Source organism: Pezoporus occidentalis, unplaced genomic scaffold (assembly GCF_034315485.1).
Source record: "Pezoporus occidentalis ecotype Australia unplaced genomic scaffold, CSIRO_AGI_Poc_V1 ctg89, whole genome shotgun sequence".
Classification (NCBI taxonomy): Eukaryota; Metazoa; Chordata; class Aves; order Psittaciformes; family Psittacidae; genus Pezoporus; species Pezoporus occidentalis.
This window is the reverse complement of record NW_026916253.1, coordinates 2969034-2995864: the sequence shown is the minus strand read 5'-3', so window position 1 is coordinate 2995864 and position 26831 is coordinate 2969034. Positions and strand designations below refer to the sequence as shown.

The 26831-nt window shown below is 42.5% G+C and overlaps 1 protein-coding gene across 1 annotated transcript in view; it reads left to right on the top strand.

The window, feature by feature from the left end:
• The first annotated feature begins 7852 nt into the window (after positions 1 to 7852).
• The window catches only part of SLC7A10 (solute carrier family 7 member 10), a 41440-nt gene continuing 22461 nt past the window's right edge, over positions 7853 to 26831 (top strand). The window contains exon 1 of the mRNA XM_062604879.1: positions 7853 to 8106. Within this exon, the coding sequence (XP_062460863.1) occupies positions 7968 to 8106 (139 nt within the window). The 5' untranslated portion in view covers positions 7853 to 7967. The remainder of the gene's footprint in view (positions 8107 to 26831) is intronic.

Below are 26831 nucleotides of genomic sequence, written 5' to 3'. Positions count from 1 at the left end.
CCTCTCACTGAGGGCATACAGTTCACAAGTCATTTAGAAAGCTGTTCCTTTCTGTTTCTCAGCTGTTAGTTAACACCTTCTAGCTGAGATCCAGTAACTGGCTGTGTAAGCACTTCTAGTTAGTTCCAGGGCAAAGCCAAACAAGTCAATTCAAACCACTGCCAGGTGGCTCAGCTAACTTGTTTTATTTTGTCCTGGAAGGCTTGGTAGTGCTCACAGGTCAGGAAGAGTTGAGAGGGAGCTCCAAAATTCTGGATGAATGGAGCTAACTGGAATCCTAAGCATTAGACCCTTTGAAGACAAAGCCAAGATAGGTGAGGTTAAACACCACTGACTGTCTTGATGCAATTAATTATCAGGAAAACAACACTCAAAAATGTAGGAGGCAGCAATTTGGTCCATCCTGTCTGAGTGGTGAATCTTTGGACTAGCAGCCTCGATATTACCCTCTACAAGATGCTCTGCCCCAGCACTTTGAATGCAGGCCTGCAGCACACTGACACAGCCTTGGGCCCCAGAGAAAATAGGGTCCAGACTTCATTCCTCAAACAATTGCAGGAGCCTGCAGAGCACTCAGCCAGCAGACCCCAACTGCAGCCATGTGATGCTATCAAAATTAAGTGAGAGGTACTGTTTCAGGCAACTTAAACCTAATCAGAAACAGAATTCCAGAGTTAATGCCATTAGCAGAGCTAATGTTACTTGAAGTCTTTAAAACAAACGACCTTTTTTGGTGACCTATCGATTATGGTGATAATGGTTTGCCTAATCAGAGAACAACCTCCATCCTTCATCTAAATTACAGTTGGCCATACGCAGACTGGGAGAACACATGGGAGAATGATCCCCAGTCCTCTATTTTTCCTATTTTGCATCTTCATGCATCAGGCATGGATACACAAGTCTATCACATGGCCAACACTGGAACATATTCCAGCCGCACTTGCAAAGAAGGCTCACTCACTCAATAGCATTCTATATAAACCTGCACTTTGCAAATACAGAATGGTCAGGGTTACAAAGGACCATCTACTTACAAAGATCATCCAGTTCCAACCTTCTTGCTACATAGACACCTTTCACTAGAGCAGGTTGCTCCAAGCCCCGTTCAACCTGGCCTTGAACAGTGCCAGGGATGGGGCAGCCACAGCTTCTCTGGAAGACCTGTGCCAGGGCCTCACCACAGTCATAATAAAGAATTTCTTCCTAATGTCTAATGTAAATCTCCCCTCTGTCAGTTTGAACTCATTACTCCTTGTGCTATCACTACAGTCCCTGATAAAGAGTCCCTCTCTGCAATCCTTGCAGGCCCCCTTCAGAACTGAAAGACTGCTACGGGATCTCCACACAGCTTCTCTTCTGTATCTGCTGAATATATATGTTGAAAGATTACCAAATATTTTTTTTTTTTTTTTTTTTTTTAGTGGTGTGAACCCAAACCCGCTTCAAGAAGACTTCCACTACTACAGCAATTTTAATCTTCAGCTTAGGAACCAAACGAAACAAGTACTTAAAATAATCAGCACAGGAGGCAATTGTGATTCCTCGCCTTTGAAACACTGAGTTACAGATCCAGAGTGCCATCTACTGGGATTTTCAAAGGATGACAGAAGTTCACAGGAAGGAGGGGTGATTCGAATGCGGTTTTCATGTCCGACAGGGAACTTGTTTTACTAGATAAAGGGAAAGTGGTAGAACTGATCCAATTTCCTTTAAAATAGAGCTTTTAACTCTGAACAACGTGTCCTGTTCATAAACAAGATAATACGAAGTAAGAGGTGACAATTGTCATGTTACCTGTGTAACTGGTTTAAAAAAAAACTAAATTCCTATCCCTCTCGAGGTCATTACTCACAATACACTGGCGAACCAGAAAGATATTTCAAGGTAGATCCTATGGAATCTGTCCTATGGAATCTATCTATTCTGTGGAATCTATCTATCTATCTATGGAACCTATCTAACCAAGATTATTCATTTTGAGGGACCAAACAGAGACTAAGGTTTAACGGGTGCATCAAGCTGAGAGCTATTGCAAATGCAGAAGTGGGATATAAAATTCAAGATGATCTCAGCGGACTAGTGCAATGGTGTGAAGCCAGGATGCTGAACAAATGGTGCAAGACGAAATCTAGCGCACAGATGCAGAATAGGGAAGAACAGGGTAGGTAGTAATGCAGAGGGAAAACGACCTGGTGGCACTTTTCCTTCTGAAAAGAATGTGAAACAGGTTATGGTGACCCTCAAGCTAAAAGCCTAAGTCAAAAGGATAACAGCCCAAGCTGGGAGAAATATCACTTCTAAGAAACAGAGGTGACTATTCCGAGCCCATATAGCAGTTGTGATACAATAGCTTTAAAACTGTTTGACTAAAGACAGCATCTTCAGAAATTGAAGCCTTCCTGATGACAGCAATAAAAACAGGGTTTAGAAAGCATGTCCTTTGAGGGGAAAAAAAAAATAAAAATAAAATGAAGAAATAAGGGGTGTTTGCAACCTATAAGAGACTAATAGAAGTGTTCTAGCAAACTGATAAACCAAAGAATAGTATTGAAAAATATGAGATGGTTTCCCAGTGACCACTGAGGAAGAAAAGATAGAATTTCTCTAACTGTAACAAAGAAAAGGTTTTCAGTATTTCAGTGAAATACTACAATGAACTACTCATTCTGAAATCGATCATCCTTTCAGGTCCTTTTCACCACTGCAGTTCAGTGTACTCTGATAACACACCAACTGTACCAGTGCTTAACTGAAACCAGGTTCTTTCAATAAGCCTGTCCCCAGAAACCTCATTCATCAACAACCTACAAAAATCTCTTTACATAATCTGTTTATACTCAACTACTTATAAAATGTCATGAAATATCTTTGAAGGGGTGATATAATTTTAACATACAATAGCCCACTTGACACAGGTGAAAATTTAGAAATAGTTTCTACCCAGATATCTAAGTGTCCAATAGTTCACACCTCATGAATAATTTACATAGAAGACAGCAAACATTCTGGTAATCAGAAGCTATATATAAAAGCCTGCTGCTCGAAGGGAGCTGTAAGCACAGTGAAGTATATGGCCTTGATTTTTCCATACATTGCCAAACTACTGACCTTTGTAGAGGCTGTGGAAAGAGAATTATTGACACCAGGCGAGCCTCTGCTGTGTACAAGACCCACATTCCTCCCAGAGGGGCTTGAAACACACTAATGCTGCCTAAAGAATCTTCTGAGCTTCCTAAATCATGGGATTAACATTCCCAGATCTTGCAGAAGGGAAGAGTGGCATCAGTCAGCCCAATTGAACAGCCTTACCTACTAAGGCTCTTCCCAATGCCCGACGAATACCCTGCGTTACAGAATTCAGAAGGTATAGTGCATTGTCAGAAATAACTCAGATCAAAGAGCTTCACAGAAGACCTGATTCTCAGCCTGCTTTTCCAAATATCTCATCCAGTTCCTTATTCAGCAAGCCTGGAACATATTCCTAAAGCTCAGTCTGCTCAAAAGCCACTGTTGCAAGCCTGAAGATTATGTATCTGCGAATTCCAGCTTTTGGTTACATTCCTGTCCCTTAATGAGAGAGTCTTCCTAAAAGCTTAGCTAGTTTGCATGAGCTAATTGGCCTCTCTGACCTGTTCCAGAACTGTTCCACATTTAAACGAACTTCTTTCTGTTGTCATTATTCCAGAGAAGAGTAGCTACTCCCCCAAAAATGCCAAGTTTACATACTGGGGAGTCACTTACTAATGCAGCTTCCTCTACTACAGCTTTCTGAACATCTACTATCACGGAAACTCTTCACATTTCTTTAATCTTGCTCTCTTCCCATACACTTCACATACATTAAAGACAATATTTATTTGAAAACTCAGTCACAACATCCCTTCATAAAAGGCACTTTAAAATCTGTTTATTATTTCTACAATAAAACAAACTACACCATTCGCTTTGGGTTCTTAGAGCATAAGTAGCAATGAATAAAATAACTGGTTCTAACAACTTTAATAACTTCTGTACATTTCAGAGCATGGGGAAAATGAGGACAAAAATAGCAACAAAAGAGAACACATGCAAGCTTCATTGCGCCTTCTCAGTGCAGTTGCTATGCAGCAATTGCCTTTCCACAAAGAACTCTGGCTTTTTTGCTTACTAACATTTCGTCATTCAAGCAGATACAGTATGTTCAGATCCAAAACAATTTGAAAGAAGTCTTTGCTCTCAGAGCTGTCTCAGATAACTACTAATTAGAATGTACATGCCCTCTGACTTGCTTGTTTTGGAATTATATGAACAATAAGACAGACTATACAACCTAAATAAGCAGCCAACACTATCACAAAACGAGAAAAGTCCTTTCTTCACCCTTATGCAAAAAACACAGAGAAGCAGGCAGGCACTTAGCTTAAGAAAAAGAAAGGAGCATTTTTTGGCAGTTAATGTGGGCAAACTTTGTCCCCACTGTCTTTTCCAACAGGTTTCTGGCCCGTGCTGTTTTACATGCCTGTGTTTTGCTATGGATGTGGGCATATCAAAAGCTGTTGTTGTAAACAGCCACCTGCTTACTCATTCAGCAATAGTAAAACACTTTATGAATTACTTCCCTTTTCAAAATTTTATGCACACACTGGGAAAAGAATCAGTAAATCGATGTCCTTTATATGGATTTAGGTAAAGAATTTATCCTCTTCCCAAGGGCAAATGAGAATAATGAAGTGTTCTACAGGGGTCCAGGACTACAAACCTAAATTAAGTTACCAGGACAGATTTCCTGGCTTTGTATTCTTCACACACAATTGTTACCCCACACGCCATTTACTTAGTCTCATGTGAAACCAGCCACCATCAACCTCCATTACCAACACAGCCTTACCCAACCCCATTTGCCAACTCTGTTTATTACCCACACTACCTGATAACTAAGCTGAACTCCTTACAAGCTTATTGCCTGCCCTAGGAAATACATTCTGACAGAGGTACACAAAAAAGCATCTACCAAAATAATGCTACGTGTCCTGAGAAAAAGGCAATAATCATAGAATTGTAGAATAGTTAGGTTGGAAAGGATCTTAAAATCATCTAGTTTATCCTAATCTCCAACGGTAAGGGCACAGGTTCCCTGACATGGATATCTGTAAAGTGACCCCCAACCTGGGTGGGCAGCAGAGAGGTTGGGAGCCCCTGTCAGAGGCCTCTGTTGTGGCCCTGGGAAGCACAGCTGCCTGGGTATCACACGGTGCAGCCACAGAGGCTGCATATTCCTCCTGGGAACAGCCCCATGCAAGGGAAAGGGTACAGATGCTGCCCTCAAGGACGAAATTCACAGGACAGAATCTCATGCTGAAATTGTAAAGTGCAACAGACCTGGCCTTGCTGAGCCACAATCATGCGTGCCAGTTCATTAGTATTTCTGCTGCAAAAGGTCTTCTTGGGACATAGCTGAGATTTCACTCCATGGTTCTCCTGCACCAGCTCTGTTCTTTTAGCCTTGTTCAAAAGTGCACCCAATGTGAAACTGGATAAGAGGACAGAATGCTCTTAAGGTTCCTCTGCTTTTCTTAGCTTTAATGGTTTGTTGACTACCTCGCTCTAAGGAGAGTTTTCTGGTGCTTTTCTGTTAGGTTTTTCCTTTCTAATTACCAGTAAAATACTTAAAAACGTATCTGTAAAGTCAGCTAGTTGTGCCTTGTGGCTTTCAGCAAGGGGAAGAGTTACAGAACAAAGTATTTACATCAGCAGGCAGAGTGCACACATGCATACTTAGCATTTGCCCTGCAAAGTCCAATAAACTGGCAAAAATGTTTAAAAGAAAGAGAAATCCTGCAGCTACTGCACAGCTGAGTTGAAGATTACTAGAGTTAAATGAGTTCTAGTATTCTTTTCATCATCCTACAGCCAGCACACACTGTTCCTTCCTAATCCCAGGACTGAGATTTTATCTTCCACACAATTCCATGGATTTCTATCCAACAAAGAAACTAGGTGCAGTCATATGACATGTAACAGATCTGGGGGTGTTCTGGTAAGGCTAATTGATCCTAAACTTCATTAGGCTCTTAGGACTCAGCAATACAGTCAGTAACACAGTTAGTAATACCATTCTTTCCCATATTTCTTAATTTTTTTGATGAAGTTCAATGTATTTTTTTTAGCTTTTAAAAAGAAATAGACCACCATAGACAACTGGAGTAGACCCCACTGTCCATAGAAAAACAGCACATAGAGTCTTTCAGAGGTACTAGAAGTTACTTGAGTTGCTGCCAGTGGAAAACATAGCTCTGAAGCCATCATTTACACCACCTAGAAGAAAAACCAAAACATCAGATCACTTTAAGAAATCTGAAACTTTGCTTTTAGTCTTTGCATTTCCCTGACTTTAAAAGGAAAACAATAGCACTGTTTACATGGTTCAGAAAGTAATTCTTCTTGTAAAATGCTTCTTTATAAAAAGTACATTGCAATTCAATAAAAGGACATTTTCAAAATAGTTAGTGAGGCAGTTCATTTAGAAACAACAATTCCACAGAGCAATAGATCGATTTAGGAAACAAGTCTCAGCCTCTGAAAATCAATAAGCCTTTCTGTAACAGCAGCAGTATAAAGCAGCCTTATAAAGTAAAATCACTTACAATTATCAGCTTCGTAAGAACAGTCCACTGATTTCCTCAAACCGCTCACCAGTTTTCAGGTCATGCTTTTAATTCTAAAGTCAAACAAAATCAGACTGATGGCGCCACAGAACCTTCTCACCTTCCTTCACTGAGGTGAAGGGCCAGACCTTCCTTCTCCCATTGCTATCACTTCACCATGCTCAGTTTCCATTACCATGTTGGTTACCCCTCGGATGCACACTTTCTCCTTCCCACACCTTCCAGATATCACATAATCTTGTGAAACTTCTCTAGCCTATGCACTACCAGAACAGGTCACCCATGTGGGGATCCTCTCTGAATGCAGAGGTGCTCACAGGAAGGTGCTCGTTCTGACTTAGAAACAAGGATCGAAACAGGGATCTCCATCAATAAGCCCTGATGTTACAGCTTGAGGAAAGAGCCCAAGTTCCCAAACTATGATTTAACTTTCTGATTTCATCTGAGAGCAGAACAGACACCCTCCTTTGACACTCTTATGAAGGTGGCTTGTTCACAGAACACGCTGAACTACTACGTAACATTATTTTCTTACATTTACTTTGATACTCCTGCTTTCTTGCTGCAGTAGAGTATCCCAACATTTATAGTCCATCCCCTGCGTAAGGAAAAGAAATAGGTATTGTTTTCTTAATCCTGTGAACAGATGGCCGCAGCCTGATCGACAACCCAACATGTGCAACGGGGGGAGTGGGCTGGTGAACGGGTGGACATATGACACGACACCCTCAGGTGCAGGTCCCTCAGCCCCAGCACCTCGAGTACACAGCGGCTGCTGTGCACACGGGCCAGCGGTTTAACTCCTTACGGAGAGGTCTGAAACAAAGTGGGAAGGAGGAGAGAAGGGATGAAGCAGAAAAGTAAACGCAGAAACGCAGCAGTCAGTCATTGCCTTGGTGATGTTAAACATGCTTAGCCACGCGACCGCAAGCAATGAAGTGTTTGGGGTTGTTTCTGTCTTTCCTTCAACTTACTGCGCTACCGCCGCTAACAAAGCTTCAGAGCAGGCAGACTGCCACCAAGACGTGCAGAACCGCTGTGAAGCCGAGCCCTGCACGGAGCTCGGCTGCCCGGTCACAGCCCTCACCCGAAGCGGTGCCTGGCGTCGGGGCAGCGCTCCCCAGACCCTGCTGTTAGCGCCGCTGTCCCTCCCGCTCGCAGGTCCCCGGGGGGCGCTGCACTCCGGGACACCCGCAGCGCTGCGGGCACTGCGGCCTGCGAGGGACCGTGCGGGACCCCACGGGACCCTCTCCGCTGGGAGGCGGTGACCGTGCCCCCCCCCCCCGCACCCTCACACCCGTCCCGGGCGGGGGGCGGCGCATGCGCGAGGGTCGGCAGCGGGGCAGAGCGGCGCGGGCAGCGATGGCCGGCGGGGAGCAGCGCAGCGCGCCCGGCGGCCCCGAGCCCGTGGCGCTGAAGAAGGAGATCGGGCTGGTCAGCGCCTGTGCCATCATCATCGGTAAGAGACCGCGCGGTGCCCGGGCAGCGCGTCCCGCTCGGCTGAGCCCCGCGGAGCCGCGTGGCGAGGCACGGTGCCGCGAGCAGGTGTCCCGGGGCGCCAGCTCCCCGCCTGCTCCCGGCCAGGTTACCGAGCGGTGTTGCATGGGACGGCGCGGATCGCGATCGCCTTCCTACAGCGCACGGTCCTTCTGGAAGGCCAGCCAGCGGTGGGTAAAAACCGCCTCTGCCCCAGCTGCTCAGCTGAACTTTCCTAACGCGTTTTCCTGCTGGCCTTGACAGCTGTTAAGGCTTTACGTGGCACTTATGTATAAAGCTAAACTAAAAGTTGATTCTTTTATCTGAGATTGGGGTTCTTCAGAGTGAAGGTGGCAACTTGGGCTTTCAGAAAGCCACTGAATACCCTGCGACCTGCAACAGCCGAGCAGGATTTGGCGGCACGGCTGCCGGCTGCGACGCGCTATCCCGCTTCCCGCGCCTGCTGATGGCTGGAGCAGTCTCTGCCCATCGGTGCCTTCTCTGACAAACCTCCTGGTTTGTGTTTCGGGCTGAGCCCGCTTCCCCCATGGCAGAGCCAAAACTGAGGTCGGGCAAGCTCTGCTCGCACCTTCCTTCAGTGAGTGCTGTCACTGCGGTGTTTAGTCTAGAGAAGTGGGGGCAATCCTGGGCAGGTTCCCAGTGGAAAACCCTATGGGAAGACCAATCCATTACCTTCACCTCCATGAGGTGTTGAAAGGACTGGCAATGGCAGCTGGGGCAAGGTCCGTGGCAGCATGGGGAGATAGCAGTGGGCACAACAGGAACTGTTGGATTCACAGGAACACATTAGCAGAATTGACTGGGACACCCCGTTGTGTCTGAATGAATGATGTCCCCAAAGCTTGAGGCAGAGGACTTTGCTGTGTACTTCCGATAGGTTATCATACTATCCCATGGCAGTTTTATGCTGTTAGCCCCGTATCCCTTTATGCCCCGTTTTGGTGGGAAGAGTCCTGACTAAATAAATAAATAAATAAATAAATAAATAAAAGAGAGATATTTCAATGCCATTAAACAGGATCTTTTACATCACAAGCAAGACTACTATAGAAAATGTTTCACTTGTTCCCATAGTGAAATACTGAAATCTACTGGGCAGCTATAACTGCAGTCTGTGGGAAGATTTGTTCTAGATACACAGACGTGCCTTTACGTTGAATCACATAGCATGTTTAAGGGGGGGAATCTAGTTTCTGGATCTCAGTGGAGCTCAGGTGACCTTGCATAAGAGTGGTGTACTTACAGGTAATCGGCCAGGCACAGTGCTTCCAGTATCAGGTATCACCTGAGTTGCTGCTGGCCACAGAGGAAATTTATGGCATCTCTGTCATTTATTAGTCCTGGTATTAGGTAATTGTATCTCAAGACTGCTGCCCTGCCCTCCCAGATCCCTTCCCAGTCAACCTGACTCAGTTGCAACATGTTGCAAGCAGAACACATATATACAAAATAGATCTTATACAAAATAGATCTTGTGAAACAGCCTCTCATCTAATCAAAGACATTTGAGTAGGGAAAAATATTGACATTTATGACAAAGTCTAGTACTGTCAAGCAGTTTTAAGTATTTCAGAAGGTTATCTTTATTGCCATATAAAACCTAGAAAGGCTGATGCAAATTCTCCCATATTTTGATAAAAGAAGTTTCAAAAACAACCCTAGGATCCCGTTTTGGAGATTGATTGCTTTGTGTGGAGATGTATGAAATTACCTCATGTATCACAAAGTCTGACAAATGGTATAGTACAGCTTTGTAGATGTCACTACATAAAACATTACAGCTTAGAATCAGAGGACTGTGTAAATTACACCAGATCAACTCGCCATTAGTGGAGTTAAAAAAGAGAAATCTTATTTAAGGCTCTTTCAGCACAAAACTAAACTACTTGATCTGAATTGGTATTAGGCAACAAGTTAGCTCACAGATTTTCTGTGTGATAAAATTTAACACTGGGGAAAGACTTCTTTCCAAATGACTGAGTGGGGGGCGGGGAACTGGTGTAGTTGGTGTCATTGCCTTTTGAACTCAAGACACAGCAGGACTCTCGTGTCAGCCATCAGAATGCATTTCCCATTTCTGAACTGGGGAGGAAAACACATTTCTCTTCAATGGCTTAATCAAGCTCTGATACTCTGATGTCCCATAGCAAAGTCGCATTGCTTGAGAACACCAAGAAAAAAGAAATCACTTTTGAAATAAACCTCCTCTTGCTCTGCATGGAGATAAAAGAAGATTATGCTTTCTATTTTTCTTTAAATGTTCTTGTAGGTTATCTTTATTCAAATAGTGTAAACAACTGCTACAAGGTACAGAAAATACAAGATATTTTTGCATTATCATATAGCAGCTTGATGGTGTGACCTGCCAGCTTTACACCAAATGTTCTGGTTTAGCTGACTGCTCTACTATTTCTAATCAGCTGCAGGATGGATTTAGATAATTATAATCTTCTAGTAATTGATAACAGGAAGAGGAAGCAAAGGAGTATTTGGAAAATACTTCAAATATGAGCCTGTGAATATGTGATTAATAAGATTGTGGTTGCCTTCTATACACTGAGTCTTGCTTGTTTAAAATAAAGCATTATATGATTTGCAGCAGGGGAGGGGTGAATCTGATAATTTTTAAGTGCTCCCTAGCACAATAAAATGAAGTGAAAGAGAAGCCTTGGAGGTGGGAGCATTGTTATCTGGTATGTTTGAGATTATGCCAATAGTGCCAAGGACTCTCAATATTTCATAGTCATGAAGTTTCACAGCTGCATCTGAGGAAATCATTACTACTTCTAGGTGCAGGTACATCACTTCATCCAACTTAAACCTTACAGGCTTCTGGCTGTTGGAGCTAAGGAGGTGCTCAGCCTGCCCTGTGAATACAGGGCACATCCTGGTTCAGGGAGCAGTAACGGTAACATGGATGGGCAGAGGCAGCCCTCATCCTGCCAGCTGCCCTGCAGCTCCCACAGCCTGCAAAATAGGTCTCCTTTTCACGTAATTATAGGACAATTTTCTTACTGCTTTTATAACTGAGATACTTGTCAACATAATAAATTGCTATCCCATCTTAATATGCTCATAAAACTTATCCTTCAAAATTTTATCCTCTTTTATAGAGGTTTGAAAGGCTTTGCCATAAGAAATACCAGTGCATCTAACAGAAAATATTCAGAAGAATAGCAGAAGAAAGTACATCAAACTAGGAAGATAATATGCCTGTCCTATATCCACCCCATAAGATGGTCTTCTGATTTCTTCCAGCAGGCTAACTTTCTCACAACACATGACTACCCTTCATTACTTCATTGTTTATATTTTTTTTTAGTTTGCATACAAAACAGGCCTAATTAAAGAAGTAAGCTATTTACAAAGGTTGTTTCATGTTGAGGCAGAAGACACTTCTTTGGAGATCCTAATGTAAATACAGGTATTAAATACAAAACCTTTTTGTTTTAATGCTAAGAAGAGACTAGTACTTAATGACTGTAAAACTGAACACAGTGTTTAGTAACAAATCATTCTGACAATCCATCTCAGCCACAGAATTGTGGACACTGAGACTTGCTGTAGGACTACCCAAACCGCTCTGCCTCAAACATGGTTATGTACAGGGAAACCAAATCTTTCATGGGTTCCAGCAATTAATAATCTTCTAAGGTACTCGGTTACACTGCTAATTAAGCTTGCCAATGCTTAGATGAAGGGATACAGCTTAAAAAGTAGTAACACATGTGCTTTATTATCTACTAGGTAATAACTCTTATGGGTACTATATAATTGCTTGAACACCGAATTACTATTTATTTAGCACACAGAGAAATCTATGCTGTGTTTAACTCAACAGTTATTTTATGCACTGTCTACATGGTTGGCTTTATATCTCATTTGTAGACCTACATGTGTAATTAAGATTATTGCGTATGTATCTTTTCTATGAACGCAGGCATATAAGCTATACAGAGAAACTCTTATCCAGTGCCTTCAATGCGTGTTTTGCCTGTGTCAATGAAAAACTAAGTGGAAAGCTCCATGACTTGGCTTTGTGTAGTTTTAGTACATTCCACTGTTCCTTAGAATGAAGTACAAGCATTAGAAAAAGCAGCCTGATTAAAATCTGATACCAGCCTATTATTTTAGTCTGAATAACAGAATTCACCATTCTCACATTAGAAATGTGCATATAACTACAAATTGCTTGTATAAGACATTTAATGAATGAAGTTTGATGGTTTGAAACAGATCAAGTAGCTTTATATAAAAAAAACAGTTAAACGTCTCTTAAAACATTTGTTTAGGCAGCTTGTAAAACTGCATGAAAGCAGCCACAGGTTCATGTTCACATTATGAAGTCTGTTGTAAACGTGAATGATTTTATGTCAGGCTTTATAAGACCCATTAGAAGACCTACAAATTGAGCCACAATAAAATATATCAGCTAAAACTAAATATCCTTCCTTATTTTGCTGAGCACAGGCAGTGATCTGTATCCACTGATTTGGCATTGCTTAAAAAATGCTTATAGTGCTACTTCTACTCACAAGCTTGGTATAAGATCCCTTATAAACTGGTTCCCAGTTCAAGTCCAATGATAAAACTGTGGCCAGTGAGCAATATGTTCAGTTACTGCTACTTCTGAGAGTAACGTTCTAGAATTCACCTTTTCACATCCCTAGAAAACAGCACACACTCACTTTCTTCCGTAGCTGATGTCAGCCAGACACCTTACGCATGATCTCAGCAGAATGCATACCAGCTGAAAAGCTCCTTTACATTGGAGATGCTTCCTTATGTCAGGGGTTTCCTAGTGTGTAGTGCAAATTAAATTACCATTCACATCATGATAATCCATCAAGAGAGCAACCAAATAAGTTTCCTTGGTTGTCATTATATCTGCCTAGCATTGTGCTTGTTAACTAACAATGGCATATGCATCTACAAGGAAGTTTTCATTTGCATAAATATCACCACCAAGGACAGCATTCTGTGGTAACACAGAGATATAATTGCACTGGATGCAGTAGTTCTTCCTTGCCCATAACAGAACTGTTTACCAGCTTTCCTGCTTGTCAGTTTGCTCTCCCCTTCACCCTGTGTCTCCTGCCATTCTAACATGCCCTAAATCCCACAGTCTTCATAGGCAGAAACCTAGTGCAGGATTCAGCAAGCATCAGCTAGCTTGCTGAATCCTGTGGATTAAACACTAGGGAAGGAGAACACAGGGAACTGGGAATAGCCTTCATACTCATCTTTTTTGTAACATACAAGAACTGAAGTAGAAATTATAAAACTAGAATGGTTTGGGTTGGGAGAGAGCTTAAAGCTCATCCAATTCCAACCTCCTGCCATGGGAAAGGACACCTGCCACTAGAGCAGCTTGCTCCAAGCCCCGTCCAACCTGGCCTTGAACACTGCCAGGGATGGGACAGCCACAGCTTCTCTGGGCAACCAGTGCTAGCGCCTCAGCACCCTCACAAGGAAGAACTTCTGCCTAATATTTAACCTAAATCTATCATCTTTCAGGTTAAAGCTGTTCCCCCTTGTCCTATCACTACATGTCCTCGCAAAAGTCACTCTCCAGATTTCTTGTTGGCTCCTTTAAGGTATTGGAACTTGATAGGTATTAACACCAGCTGCTTGATGAATCCTCTCTGATGATGTTTCATATGCTGCCATTGCTTAAAGAGACTGATTACTTGTCCCTTAATCAACTGGCACCTATCAGAGCCATCTCTTTACCAAGTAATGTGTCAAATCATTAGGAGATTATTCCTAGTCAGGCTCAACAGACTTCTCTGTATTAGCACCCAAGTTACAGAACTGCAGCAGAAAGAAAAATGTATGCGAAAGAAGAAAACCACCTATATCATTAGGTGAGTTTTTCAGATCTCTGTGATCTTGCTTGGGGACACAGAAAACAGTGGTGTTGCAGCAAGAATCTTCTCCCGCTCTGGATCTGTGTGAGTGTTTCACTTTTATAGCTAGCTGAAGTCTCAGGACACACTTTTGTTTGCCAACTTGTGAGAGTAATACAGATTACTTCAGTGGTTCTCTGTCTCTCTCTCTCTTTCTCTTTCTCTCAGGGTTTCAAAAGCAGAAGGTTTTCCCTATCTCTGCTACACACCTTGCTAACTAATATTCTGAGCTTTCAGTTTCTCCTGGCAGTTGCTGACAAAACAAAGTACTTATACATACATGACTGATTTTTTCTCAGGGCAGTAGTTCAGGATCTAGCTCTGGACTATAGAGAGGTGTAATTTAACATCTTGGCCTCTCATAAATGAAATCACAGTTAAATAAAGGCAGCAGTCAACTTTTGTTCAGGATAAATGGCACTTGTTTAGTAGTGAGAAACCACAAAGACCCTTGTGAGGCACTTGTGAAGATGTATTTCTGTACAGTCCAGAGGCTTAGGCTGAGATTCAAAACTACTGAAAAATTACATGTCCAAGTTCCATATACACATTAAAGCTGATAAGTGTCCATAATTTGGTGTGATACCCAGTATGAATAAAGAGCTGCACGCTACTGTGAAAAATCAGATCCTACATTTTGAAACAAAGCAACCTAGGGATGCCTATCCAAAATGCATTGTGCAAGTTACATTTATGACATGACGTGTTTCAGGGGTGATGCCATGTTCTTGTGTTCTTTGAGGCTGCTCTCCATCCATCAGAATCATCTGCGGTAGCCTTGCACCTGAGCTTAGGGAGCTGCAAACAAGCTGCATTTTCACTTGCTAGGAAAAACCATGGCAAAGTTCAAATCAAGCTTGGTAAAAATCCAGGGAGATCCTACAGCTTCTCTGGGCTAGCAGCTTACCTTTGAGGCTGAATTTACAGAGAGAGACAAATGGAGCTCTAGTTAGAAATTTCTGCCAGAAAAAGGAAAAAGCGTTAACTTTTTATTTTTTATAATTGAGTCTTTCTGGACATAAAAAAGAGGTTTTTTGTCCACATATGTGCCTTTCTGCTGCAGTTCATATCCAGGAGCATTCAGCATCTGAAGCCCCTCATGTACAATTTGAAGAGTAAAAGCCAAAACAGCAGCAAAAAAAAAAAACAAAGTAAAAAATATCAAATCGTTCTTATATGATCTTATATGATCTTCAAAAGCACCATAATAAAGATTTTTTGCAAAACTCGATTTTTTCTGTATGAATTCAGTGATACTTGAGCAAAAGTGTTTGTAACAATTCTGTTTGCAGGTTAACTGTCAGGTATCCATTGACTCGTGGTTTTTGTTTGGGTGGATTTAGTTTGCGGGGCGGTTGCTAGTTGTTTTAATTTTTTTTTCCCCTTTCATCTAAAAAAGTAGAAAATTCTGATTGTGATGCAGTGACTCTGATCAGAATCCTGAAGCTATGGGCTTTCTGCAGTTCTTGTCAGTAGTCTAGATATCCTGCAGCAGAAACTCTCCTTCTTCCCTGACAGATGAAAAAACAAAGGTAGCATCCTTTGGTAGTGTCTTACTCCTGATCTGGCAATACAGTGCCTGCTTTCAGTGGTGCCATAAATCTCCACTCGTGTTCCCTTTTCCTGTGCCTTGCAGCTCATTTCCTTTTAGCATAATGTAGCCTTTTCTGTTGAGAAAGTCTGTTCTGCTTTGGCAGGCTCACAACAAGCAGAAATGGTTTGGTAGAGGTTTAGCTTTTTTGTGTTTGGAGGTTTCTGTGTGCCAAACTTTTCCTTTCAAGACCCCGTTTTTTGTTGGCTTGCAGGGGGAGTTTCTACAAGCTGCCACACTTTTTTGTCATCTTGATTGCAGCATGATAAAATGAGAAGGCATTTGTCAGCACCAAAGTGCCCCAAATATAAAACAGTGTTGTTTTTTCTGCTGGTCCTGAAAAACCAAAAAGACTCCCAAGGAGTTCTTTAGCACATGTTCCACAGCAAAGTGTGGGGAGCCAGCAATCCAGCATGGACTGAGCATCTCAGCATCCTAATTCCTTTTTAAATGCCTGTATCCATCTTTGTGTAGTGAGAAAGCACAGAAAATATGCAAGGCTTGTTCTCCTGCAGAGGAAAGCCGTATATAGTGGTAAATACGTTTCTTCATCTGACAGCCTCTACAAAAGCTTTATGCAGTATTAGTTTATTCTCCTGATGTGTTCTGCTGGCACTGGCCTCTGCAAGTCAGGGCTGAAAAGCAAGATTACAAGTTGTTCCCATCTTCAGGAACTTGTAGATTCTGTTTTTCTGATTTCAGTGTAATAAATGGCCCAATCTACTGTTAGGGTGAGATGGCTAAATTACTGCTCCTGGACATGGTTCATCATCTCTTTCCAACAATACAGACAAATTCCGCCATATCTCAGAGAAGGAAAAGTGGAGAGGAATACACTGGTGATGTTTAAGCTGGAGGAATTTCTTTTATCACTCAGTAATGGAAGAACCCCCATGGCTGAATTGCTCTGATTCGTTTAACGCTTTCTTTAGAATAGCACCAGAACATAAGGAAAACCAGAATCTTTCTATATCTGAAGATTAAGTTGAAAATTTTAACTGATCCTTAAATACGGTTGTAATCACACTTCAAATAGGGGGCTTCAGGATCAATACTGTAAAACACAGCATGAAAAATCTGTAAGACTTCAGAAAGGTTACTTCTGACTCCAAGAAATAGGTCAGGGATCTGGATGAGTGGCAGTTTTTCTGCCATGAAAAACAATAGCTCTTTCATCAGTTACATGAAGCCACATAATCTTGATCAGACCAAACATCTTAATATAATATACTGCAAAAAATACGTTTGAACAATGTAAGGCCCTTATTTATAGTCACAAAAGCCAGGAAGACATCAAGTTAACGAAGAATCTCATTCTGTTGAATACACTGGGTCAGAGAACTAAAATCCACAACGTTATGTCACCTATGACAATGAATGTCACAAGGCTGCCTGTCACAAAACCTCTAGTTCACCTGTGACACTGGACAACTCTCAGATGTGTTAATTATGCTACATTAACTCTCAGTCAGATAATCACACAGGGATGAGCAGTCAGCCTACAAGAAGTTGTGCTCTAAATATAGAGGTGCATTCAGACATTGGAGGATAGGGGTTGAACACTGAATACTGAAACAACTTTTCTGTAGCTTAAGCAGTTTTGCAAAGAGGTCATTGCACTTGAATACATGTACATGACATGTAAGCTACAGGTCTGACAAGGAAAAGCATCATTGGTTGGAATCTCTACTATAGTTCCTAAGTGCCTTCTTTCTCTTTGCTGTTACATTGTGCAACCACCATGAGACAAGGAGAAAAAGCTGTTAGCATGTGTCATACGTGATGAGTTTTTGATAGGCATATATGCTGTGAGATTGCTCCTGCTCAGGCCTCACAAGGAAGGCTGATGAACCCAGAAGAGTGTTCCTTGCCTCCCTGCCAACACATGCCTTGGAAAGGATTAATACATGCTTTTCCATAAACCTGATGATAATGATTGCCAAGGAATATGGGAGCTTGCAGCTTTAAGCTGTATGCTTGTATATCATAAACTTTCATCCTTTTATACAAAGCACCCAAGGGATCAGTTTTTCTTAGGGAGTTGCAAGGAATTCACAAAGAAGAATGCAATAATTCTATTACTATCCTTTTCTGGATTATTTCAAAATTCTTCAGCAGCTCTCCTGAGAGCTTAGTAGAACAGGGTTTGCTTGCTTGTTTTCAGAGAGCTCATCTCAGACTGTATTTTGTTTCCATTTCCATATAACTTTTTTTATTCTCTGCCCAGATTTTGTCCTGTTTTGATAGCAGATTTGTTTCTTTGGTAGTTGGGGTTTCAGACTTCTTTTATTCCTAATTTAAAACAAAGCAGACAGTACTGATGTCCATGAAAGTGAGGTAAGATCATTTCAGAAATGGCATTCTAGGACTCCATAAACACAAAACTTTCATTGTTTCTGATACTCTTCAGTGCAGCCTGAAAACCTGAAAAGCCATGCACTTTGAAAACAAATTGTGAGCTCTTTTATAAGTGTCTTGAAAATAGTAGTAGCTTTAGTTAATGCAAGAGAGCAAAAACTATCCAAGCTTGTTAAGTTTCCAAACACTGCACTTAGACTCAAGTAAATTGAAAAATAGCTGAATCAATATTTTAAAGAATAAGGGAAATTATTTTGTTCTGGGTGGTGTCCTCACATGCTTAGCCTTCAGCCTGGAAGGGGTTTCTATTTATGTGACGAAATTAAAATGTTTGTAATTTAAAAAAAAAAGCTGACAAACTACTTTTTTATACTACTGCTAGTAGATCTTGTCGCAATAAAGCCATTTCTTATGGTAAACTCTGCCAGAGACCATTGGGACACAACGTCTACATGTTTACTGGTTGTGGACACAGCCAGTTCCCTAGCAACGCGTTAAGGTCTAAGCAGACTATTACAAAAGGTACTCAAATCCTGCACATATTACAAGTCCATACAGAAGGAATAGCTCCACTTCACATGCTTGGGCTCCCAGCTGAAGATTAAAGACCCTTTTCTTAACAGGTCCCAAGTCCTTTAGATTCTGCTGAAGTCAATAAGAGTAGAGGACCTCACTGCCTCCTAGGAGCAGGCTCCTAAATTAAATTAAAGCAGCTAGGTACAAAACACATTAATCCTTTATTACCCACATAGCTGAGCAAGGCTGGCAGTCATACTGCAGTGAAGTTTGGTGAGAATGCACCGTACTGGGATCAGGTTGCACAGCATAGTGGAGAGCAATGGTGATGTGTGTAATCTGTTCTTGCTGATTAAAGTTATAGGACAGTCTTGTACACTCCTCATACCACAGATCTAATAAAGAAAACGCCTGCCATTGACCAAACATATTTAGGGCGCAGGAGCTGCTGAAGTCTGTCAGTTGAGGGGCCCTCTGAATTGACAGGGGAGGTGACACACATAGGCCAAGAGGAGCAAATCCACTTCCAGCTACCAACTCCCAGGACCTCCCTGAAGAGGGGTCTCTGAATACACCATCTATTGAGATTTCTGCATTTACCTTTGTGGCCTTCTGTGATAGTCTGGGGACTTTTTGGCTGAGATTTAGCTGCTCAAAAGCTCCAGACCTGAAAAAAACCCAAACCAATGACATAACTTCTGTAAAGTGATATTTATAAAGAGCCTACTTCAAACAGAATAACATCTGCATTTCTAACATCAGCTTTAAAAGCAGATCTAATGGATGTCGGAGAAATAAAATACCCAAAGATGGGCAGCAGCATTGTGGCTCTAACAACCTCACTCTGTGCGTTACCTGGTGCAGTCCACTGCTCCTGCAAAGCTCAGGTATGGCCCATGCTGGGATGAGGCTCTTGCTTTACTGGGAGAGGCTTTATCTGGCCATTTTGGGAATTAAGGTGTGTTTTGCTTCATGCTGTCACTGCAGAGCAGCAAACATTTATTAATTGCTGGGCTTTGACCTGATCTGTCTATTGCTTTAGGAAACTAGGAGAGAAGGAAAACAACACAAATCAAATATCTCCAATCTATGGCAGAACTAGAACAGAAGTGTATTACGAAGGTCCTACAAATTGCGATGGCAGGGGTGTTCAGGTCTGTACTAATCTGTATTTTGCATCTGGCATCTTCCTTAAATTTCCATATCATAGATATTTAAGAGCATCAAGAAAAGTTGCCATTTCTTTTGGAAATTGAAAGGTTTCTGGCTGTTGTCAGTAAAATTACCTAAATGTGTTCTTTAAAAATAAAATACTTTAAAATTAAGTTGAAATACAAGTCAGCACCAATTTCTAAATAGATGAGGATAGCAATACAGCATTGTAAGTGATGCCTGTAGAAGTGTATATACTAAGCTGATACATACTTGTAAATCTCATTTAAGCCCAGCTTGAGCTAGTTACTAAAGTGCACTTAATTTTAAATGCAAGCTTTAAATCAAATCATTATGCAAGTGTACACACCCCAGGAAGCATAAATACCAGTTTTTCTCTTTTAACTTCCACCTCAGTTCATTGACCATAGTGAAACATAAGCCTATCTTTGTGTTCTTTGCTGGAATGGAAACAAAGCCATTTAGAGATGTAATGATACCATGCTGATAGAGGTAAAACTAACTACACCAGAATTTGCTAACACAGATTTACAACATAAACATGTAAACTTGAGAGCTGTAATGATTTCCAATGAAGGAGCTGAGAAACCTGCAAGAACAGCAAACTTTGCTAAAGAGCTCATGTTTGTTTACATCCGCATCCAAAATAAGGTTTATGTAAGATCCCAGACAATGGCAGTAGAGCTTGCAGGTGACCAGGCCTTCTTCCCAGTAATGTAACCTGAGGTGTAACGCAAGAGTTGGTGTATTTGGGTGGCTTGTTACTGCTATTTTCATATTGCTTTGTTTTAAGAAGGCACTTTCAACATTTAACCGTTTTACTTTTCAGGACAATACTGAGGACTAAGCTTTATCTCAAAAGTTTAACATACTTAAATTCCCATTATACCCCTTCAGAGATTAAGGGTAAAGTGATGCCCAGTTTAGAGATGCTCTTCTTAATGGATTCCAAGTTATAATGTCAGAGCTTTGCAGAAGCTACCCAAACATGGTCCAGAAACCCACCAACTGGCCTAAGTGCAGTTTTGCAGGGCTCATCTTTGTAGGGTCAGAGCAGAAGGCATAAACCCCAGTAATTTGAGAGAAAATCGGAGGCAAGAGTGGGAATTGAGTTTTTCCTTATTTACAGTTGAGCAGATCAGTTCGAGCTGTGACTTTTCTCCAGACCTGCTCATTCCTGTAATGCTGCCCTGTGAGTCCCCCCATGTTCCTTTGCTTCTGCAGAGCCCTGGGGCAAATATAGCTCACACGTGGGTTCTTGGTAGCCACAGCCAAGGGTTGAGAGGCAGCAAAGTTCTGTATTCACAAGCAGGAGCATTTTTCCCACCAAAAGCTGCAGTGATGCTCTGCGAGGGTAAGGGAGGTGCCGCAGGAGCTGTGGAGCAGCGTGGGGGTCAGAGAGATGATGCCAGCTTCCATGCTGGTTTCTTCTGCTGGAAGAACAAGAAAGGTCCTTCTGTGCACTTGTGTTAGTATGCTGTCTAACTCTTGACATTGCCTAGTGCCATTTTATTTCACCTTTCTAACACGACAAATGATGATGCTTCCACGAGACTGACAGCTTTGAGTGGACAGGAGTCGTCTTTCCCACTGGGCAGCAGTTGCTCCTCAATTTTCCAGAGTGTTTAAGTAATCTGTTTACCATGCTCAGTCAGCAAGAAGAGTAAAGCTCGGGGGGGGTGGGAAGGAAAAAAACCAAACACAGCATTTTCCAGTAAACAAATTATGCTTCAAAGATGGTGCGAGGGTCCCTGCCATTGGCACGAGTAGGGCTGACGAGCCTGGGCTGGCAAAAAGCTGTGTGTGTCATACTGCCCTTTTCTGATGCCCAGCACTCCCTGACACAGCTGAAGTCTTTGGCTGTTGCTAAAGTCAAGCTGGTGAGCTTCACAGCAGCATTTTGTAATTGCTTTTCATCCTGATAGACATTGAAAATCATTGCAGGTGCAGAGGGTGCAGTGAGAGCTGTCCCAGAGGCACAGCTGGCACTTGTGGGACTTCTCAGCCAAGGGACAAACATTAAGACAGCTGCATTGGCTAGCATCTGCCTCCTAAGTCACTGTGGTGGGACCTTGTCCTGCTGTCAGCTGCTTTCCTTAAAATCAGGATTTATCTGGGACTAATCAGTAATCACACAGTGTCCTAGAGAAACCCCCCACCTCCTCCAGCATGCATGCAGGGCAGGGCATGAGGAACCGCTTATTTCTGCACCAGGGGATTTAACAACACAATTCTGCTGTTGGCAGGTAAAATTCCGAGTGAGGATCCTGAGGAGCAGAGAGCACAGAAAACATGTTGAACAGATAACAAGGGCTAATACAGCATAAAGCTGCACTGTTTATAGAGAGCAGTGTGCAGCGCTGCACTCTCTTACCAGGGCAACCCAAGCATTTTAGGAATGTTAGATGGGTTTCCTATGCAACCCTCTCACAGCACCAAGGTAGGTTTCATAGAATCACAGACTGGGTTGGAAGGGACCTTAAAGCTCATCCAGTTCCAACCTCCTGCTACAGGCAGGGACACCTTCCACTAGAGCAGGTTGCTCCAAGTTCCGACCAACCTGGCCTTGAACACTGCCAGGGATGGGGCAGCCACAGCTTCTCTGGGCACCTTGTGCCAGCGCCTCAGCACCCTCACAGGGGAGAATTTTTTCCTAATATCTAATCTAAATCCACCCTTTTTAGGAAGCGGTGCAAGGGCTGAAGCCTTGTTTAATGTCACAAGAGTGCTTTGCTTCAAGGGTCACAGCGGCTCCTTTTTGGGCTGCAATCAAGGTGGTAGTGTGAGCTCCTGTTCCCTGCAGCCCCCTGCACTGCTGCCAGTGGCAATGAAGTGGATATCACCAAAAATGACTGCTCCACACCTCTCTGCTGGGACCCCCTTGTCTTCATCTGGCAGCACTGCCCTGCCAGAAACCCTACTCAAGGTCCCCAATGTCAAGGGAAAAAGGAGGAAAGGAAGGTGCAATATGAATCTCTTAAGTTGGCTGGTAGTAATCCCCACTTGGACACACAGCCCTCTTTCTGCATAGGCTGCTTTCAGCATGCTGGAGTGCCCTCTCAAAGTGCCCTTTGAGAATATCCCAAGGAAAATGCCACCTAGTCCCTAGGGGATGACTTTTCCCAACACTTTTCCCAAGACTTTTCTGCCTTATCGTTGCAGTGTATAGAGAAAGGCATGGGAGCCTGAGGTTTGCTCTCCGTGGTAATGAAATGCAGCCCACATATCCCAACACTGGCAAGAGAAGAGGAGAACAAGTCAGAAGTTAAGGAAGTGGAGAAATCAGACCAAGTACAAGAGTCAGAACAGAGGAGCAGGAAATAAAGCAGTGGACTGTGTGCCTGAAAAGAGCAGACATAGCCTGCAGCCGGTGAAAGGATTAATAGAATAAAAGGAGTTCTTGATTTAGAACAACAAAAATCCTATCATACAGGCTTTAACTTCTCCTTTGATATATACACATTGCAGCAGTGTTACTCAAATAAAACAGAATAAAACTGTGCCCTAGCAGATGTCCATTTTCTCCTTTATTGTTTCACATGCTCCTAAGGGGCCTGATCCCTGCACCTCCTGACCTTTTATCTGCCTTAGTGCAGGTCTGTCCTCTGCACACCTTATCTAAATGTTTGGTCTCTGAATTCCAGCGCAGGGAGGCATTACACAGGTGGGGGCCAGCAGTGGCTGATGTGGACAACTGTGTCTCCTTTCAGGTGCTCACCTAGGCCCTGCAATTTTGAACACACGGGTCTGTTCTCAGCACTGGAGGCTGCTCTAGGGTCTCCTCAGAGCTTTCTGTTCTCCAGGCTGAACAATTTTGACAATCATGTTACCAAAACAGAGACTCAAAAGCTTCCTTGAAATTTCTCTTGGTTAGCCCTTTTTTGTAGAAGAAAAGCAATTGGCAAATTAGCACTAATTTTACAAAAAGAAGATAAAAGAGCATCCCCTTTCAGAAAGGTAGAAATTTTAAACCACCACATTTTCTGGTTTTAAGCTATTGGGAAACTTGACCGAGGTTGGGCTACTAATGGCCTGAGCATGGTCACCTCATTCAATGAGCTGCAAGTTTTACCTCAACAGCAAGGCATCACGGTCCCCTAAATGCACTGTGCAGATTGGGCAAGGCCTGCTTTCCTCTGAGGTTGCTTTCCACCCCTTGTGGACAGTGATTCCAAACTAACAGTTGCTATTAAGCAGTTTATACACCTTATATGCCAAATATACAGCTTACTACCTCTAAAGAACTATACAAACGGCCCCAGATGTATTAAAGGTCCCAGGAAGACTGGGGTTGGCAGTTCTCATAAATTTGGTTTGATTGTTCGTCTGTAGATAGTGAATTTTTCATCTAATAGCAGCAATTAGAGGCTGCAATTACCTTGTTGAACACCGCTGAAATCACTGCAGCACAGCCACCAGGTACCAGTAGCATCCCTGTGCTAGTTCTGCTCTTTGCCTTTTAATCAGACTTAGGTTTTCTTAAAATATCAAAGACAAGAAAGCACAGGCGGTTGTCTCCCAAGGGAAAGATTCCTGCTGTCATCTCGCAAACGAGTTGATGACAACGCTGGGGAAAACAGCATACCAAGAACATGACAGCCACAGTAACATCCCCTGAATGAGATCCCACCCGCGCCGCATCCCCGCATTACCGGATAACAGACACTTCGGGTCCCCGATGCTTCCCAACGGGCTGCACTGCGTGACTTTCCCCTTTGCCTCTCGTTTTGGGGCACGTCCCGCGCAAGGCCAGGCTGTGCGGGGCGATGCGCGGCGGAACCTGCAGGGGGCGGGCTGGCTGCGGCCGAGGAGGGAGGGGCGGGGCTTGGACAACGCGTTTACCTTCATTAGAGCGTTGTCGTTGGTTTGAGTTAAGTGCGCGGGCTTGCCGGAGCCTGAACCTGGCACGTTACATATCCTGAAGCATCCTTCTGAGGGGGCTGTAGCTCGATTTAATATGTAGGCATCAAAATTTAATAGAGATAAAAAAATAATACGCAAATACCAAAGAGTAATATAAAATATCAAAACAATATAAAATAGCAATAGATAATATCACAGTACCAAAAATTAATACAACATGGCAAAATTTTGTATACAGATATTTAAATTATTGACAGATATCCACAGTACCTTGCGCAATACCAAAATGTAACCCTACTACTACACGAGGCCATCACACTCTGTGTAAGACTGCATCACTCCTTATTAGTGGGTTTATGCCTGAAATATTTATGTTCCTTTACTCAGTTTCCTGTTCTCCCCACGCCTTCATTGTTAGAAAACCTTGGTACTTCAAGCCCTCCTGGACTACACCTGTATTTAACTGCTCAAAAGGCAAATGTCCTCCTTATAAATCTCTGACAAGTTGAATAAAACACTTTTGTCAGTATTTCAAGTAGCCTCATTTTTTAAATCTTTAAAGTTGGGTGTAGCATAATCAGATTATAAATTCTTAACCCAGTAAAATCCACTTGGAATGCCGGAATTGCAGTTTATAATGACTGGTCATGTTCTTACTTGCTAGGAATTCTAACATAAATATTTGAATAGAAGTCAGATTTTAAAATAACTTTATTTTGTTAAATACCAGTCCCTGTAGACATCAAATTATCACCATTATTTTTATAGCCATTTTTCAGTTTTCCTTTAGCAAGAGGAGCCATAATTCATTTTTTCACTGATACAGTAGTTACAGTTTTACTTGCATAGGAAGTTAAATAGCTATTATTTTAATGCCAAGCTCCACAGAATCTTTTATTCTTCATCCATTCTTTATTAAGAGTTTCCTGAATGCCTCTCAAAAGTAAAGAAATTCAAGGCTGTTACATGAAATATCTAAAACCCTGCCGCATAGCCTGAATTCATGCTTGAATAGAGGTTAAGAAAACACACTTGGAGCCTTTGCTGCTTTTAATTCAGCAGAGTCCCTGTAGCCTGGCAATTATTTTAGGCCAGACTGCTTTGTGGGTTCAGAACATCAACTTACAGTTTGCACTGTAATTGGGGGTGGAGAGGGCAGTTATAATGTCATGTATTAAATGTGGCACTTGTGTTAATAAGCTGGAGAGGAGCAGGGCAAAGGCTGAGCAACACTTTGTGCCCATCTGTCCCATTAAGTGCTGCAGCACAGCTTCAGTGGCCAGCACTGGGGGGACATGGGTTGGGTCAGAGCCCGGGGTCACCCAGGCCAGGTTATTCTAGTAAACAGGTAGAGCTGCTGGGACTGCCACGAAGTTTCTGGTTAGCACCAAAGTGATGAACTGCGCAGGTTGCTTCTTGGCTGGTTCTGCAGGTGTGTCATGGCCTGAGCTCACAGGCAGTGACAAACAGAACTGGTCACTAATGTCCTCAATTAGGAGTGTTTAACTCCTGCGGGCCAACTAGCAACTGACAATTAGCTGCATTGGAGGGTGCTTAGTTTAGCAGTTCTCTGCTAAATAAATCCATAAATCCATAAATAAATATCCAGGATGATGAGTTACATCATCACCATTACTGACCTAATTCACTTCATATTTAATTTGGAATTAAACAATTTGTAAGTTGTGATTCCTTTTGATTAGGCTTTTGTTGTTGTTGTTGTTGTTGTTAAACAGTTACCACAAAGCTTTACAATATTTCATACTTAAATGAGGTATATTTATTTATTAACTCCAAGGCAGGATGCAAAGCTCCAGCATTTGTTTGTAAGAGAGCTGTTTTAAGCAATGACACAGACTGTCATCCTGTTGGCCTGAATAATGTCTACTTATATGAGGGAGTCCTGAGAGGATGGGTAGACTTTAGATTATTCTTCTATTTACAGCTAGCAGTGAAAACTCTATATTTGCTGCCAAGGAGACAGTATATCAAAAGAGAGCTGTAACTAAATCCTGGACTGGGTTGTTCATCCAATTCCAACCCCCTGCCATGGGCAGGAACACCTTCCACAGGCAGGGACACCTTCCATTAGAGCAGATTGCTCCAAACCCCTGTGTCCAACCTGGCCTTGAACACTGCCAGGGATGGGGCAGCCACAGCTTCTCTGGGCACCCTGTGCCAGCGCCTCAGCACCCTCACAGGGAAGAGCTTCTTCCAGTTTGGTCTCAAACTTTTAAAGAAAATCCCCATGTTCTGCACTTGCCCTCCGTAGCCCAG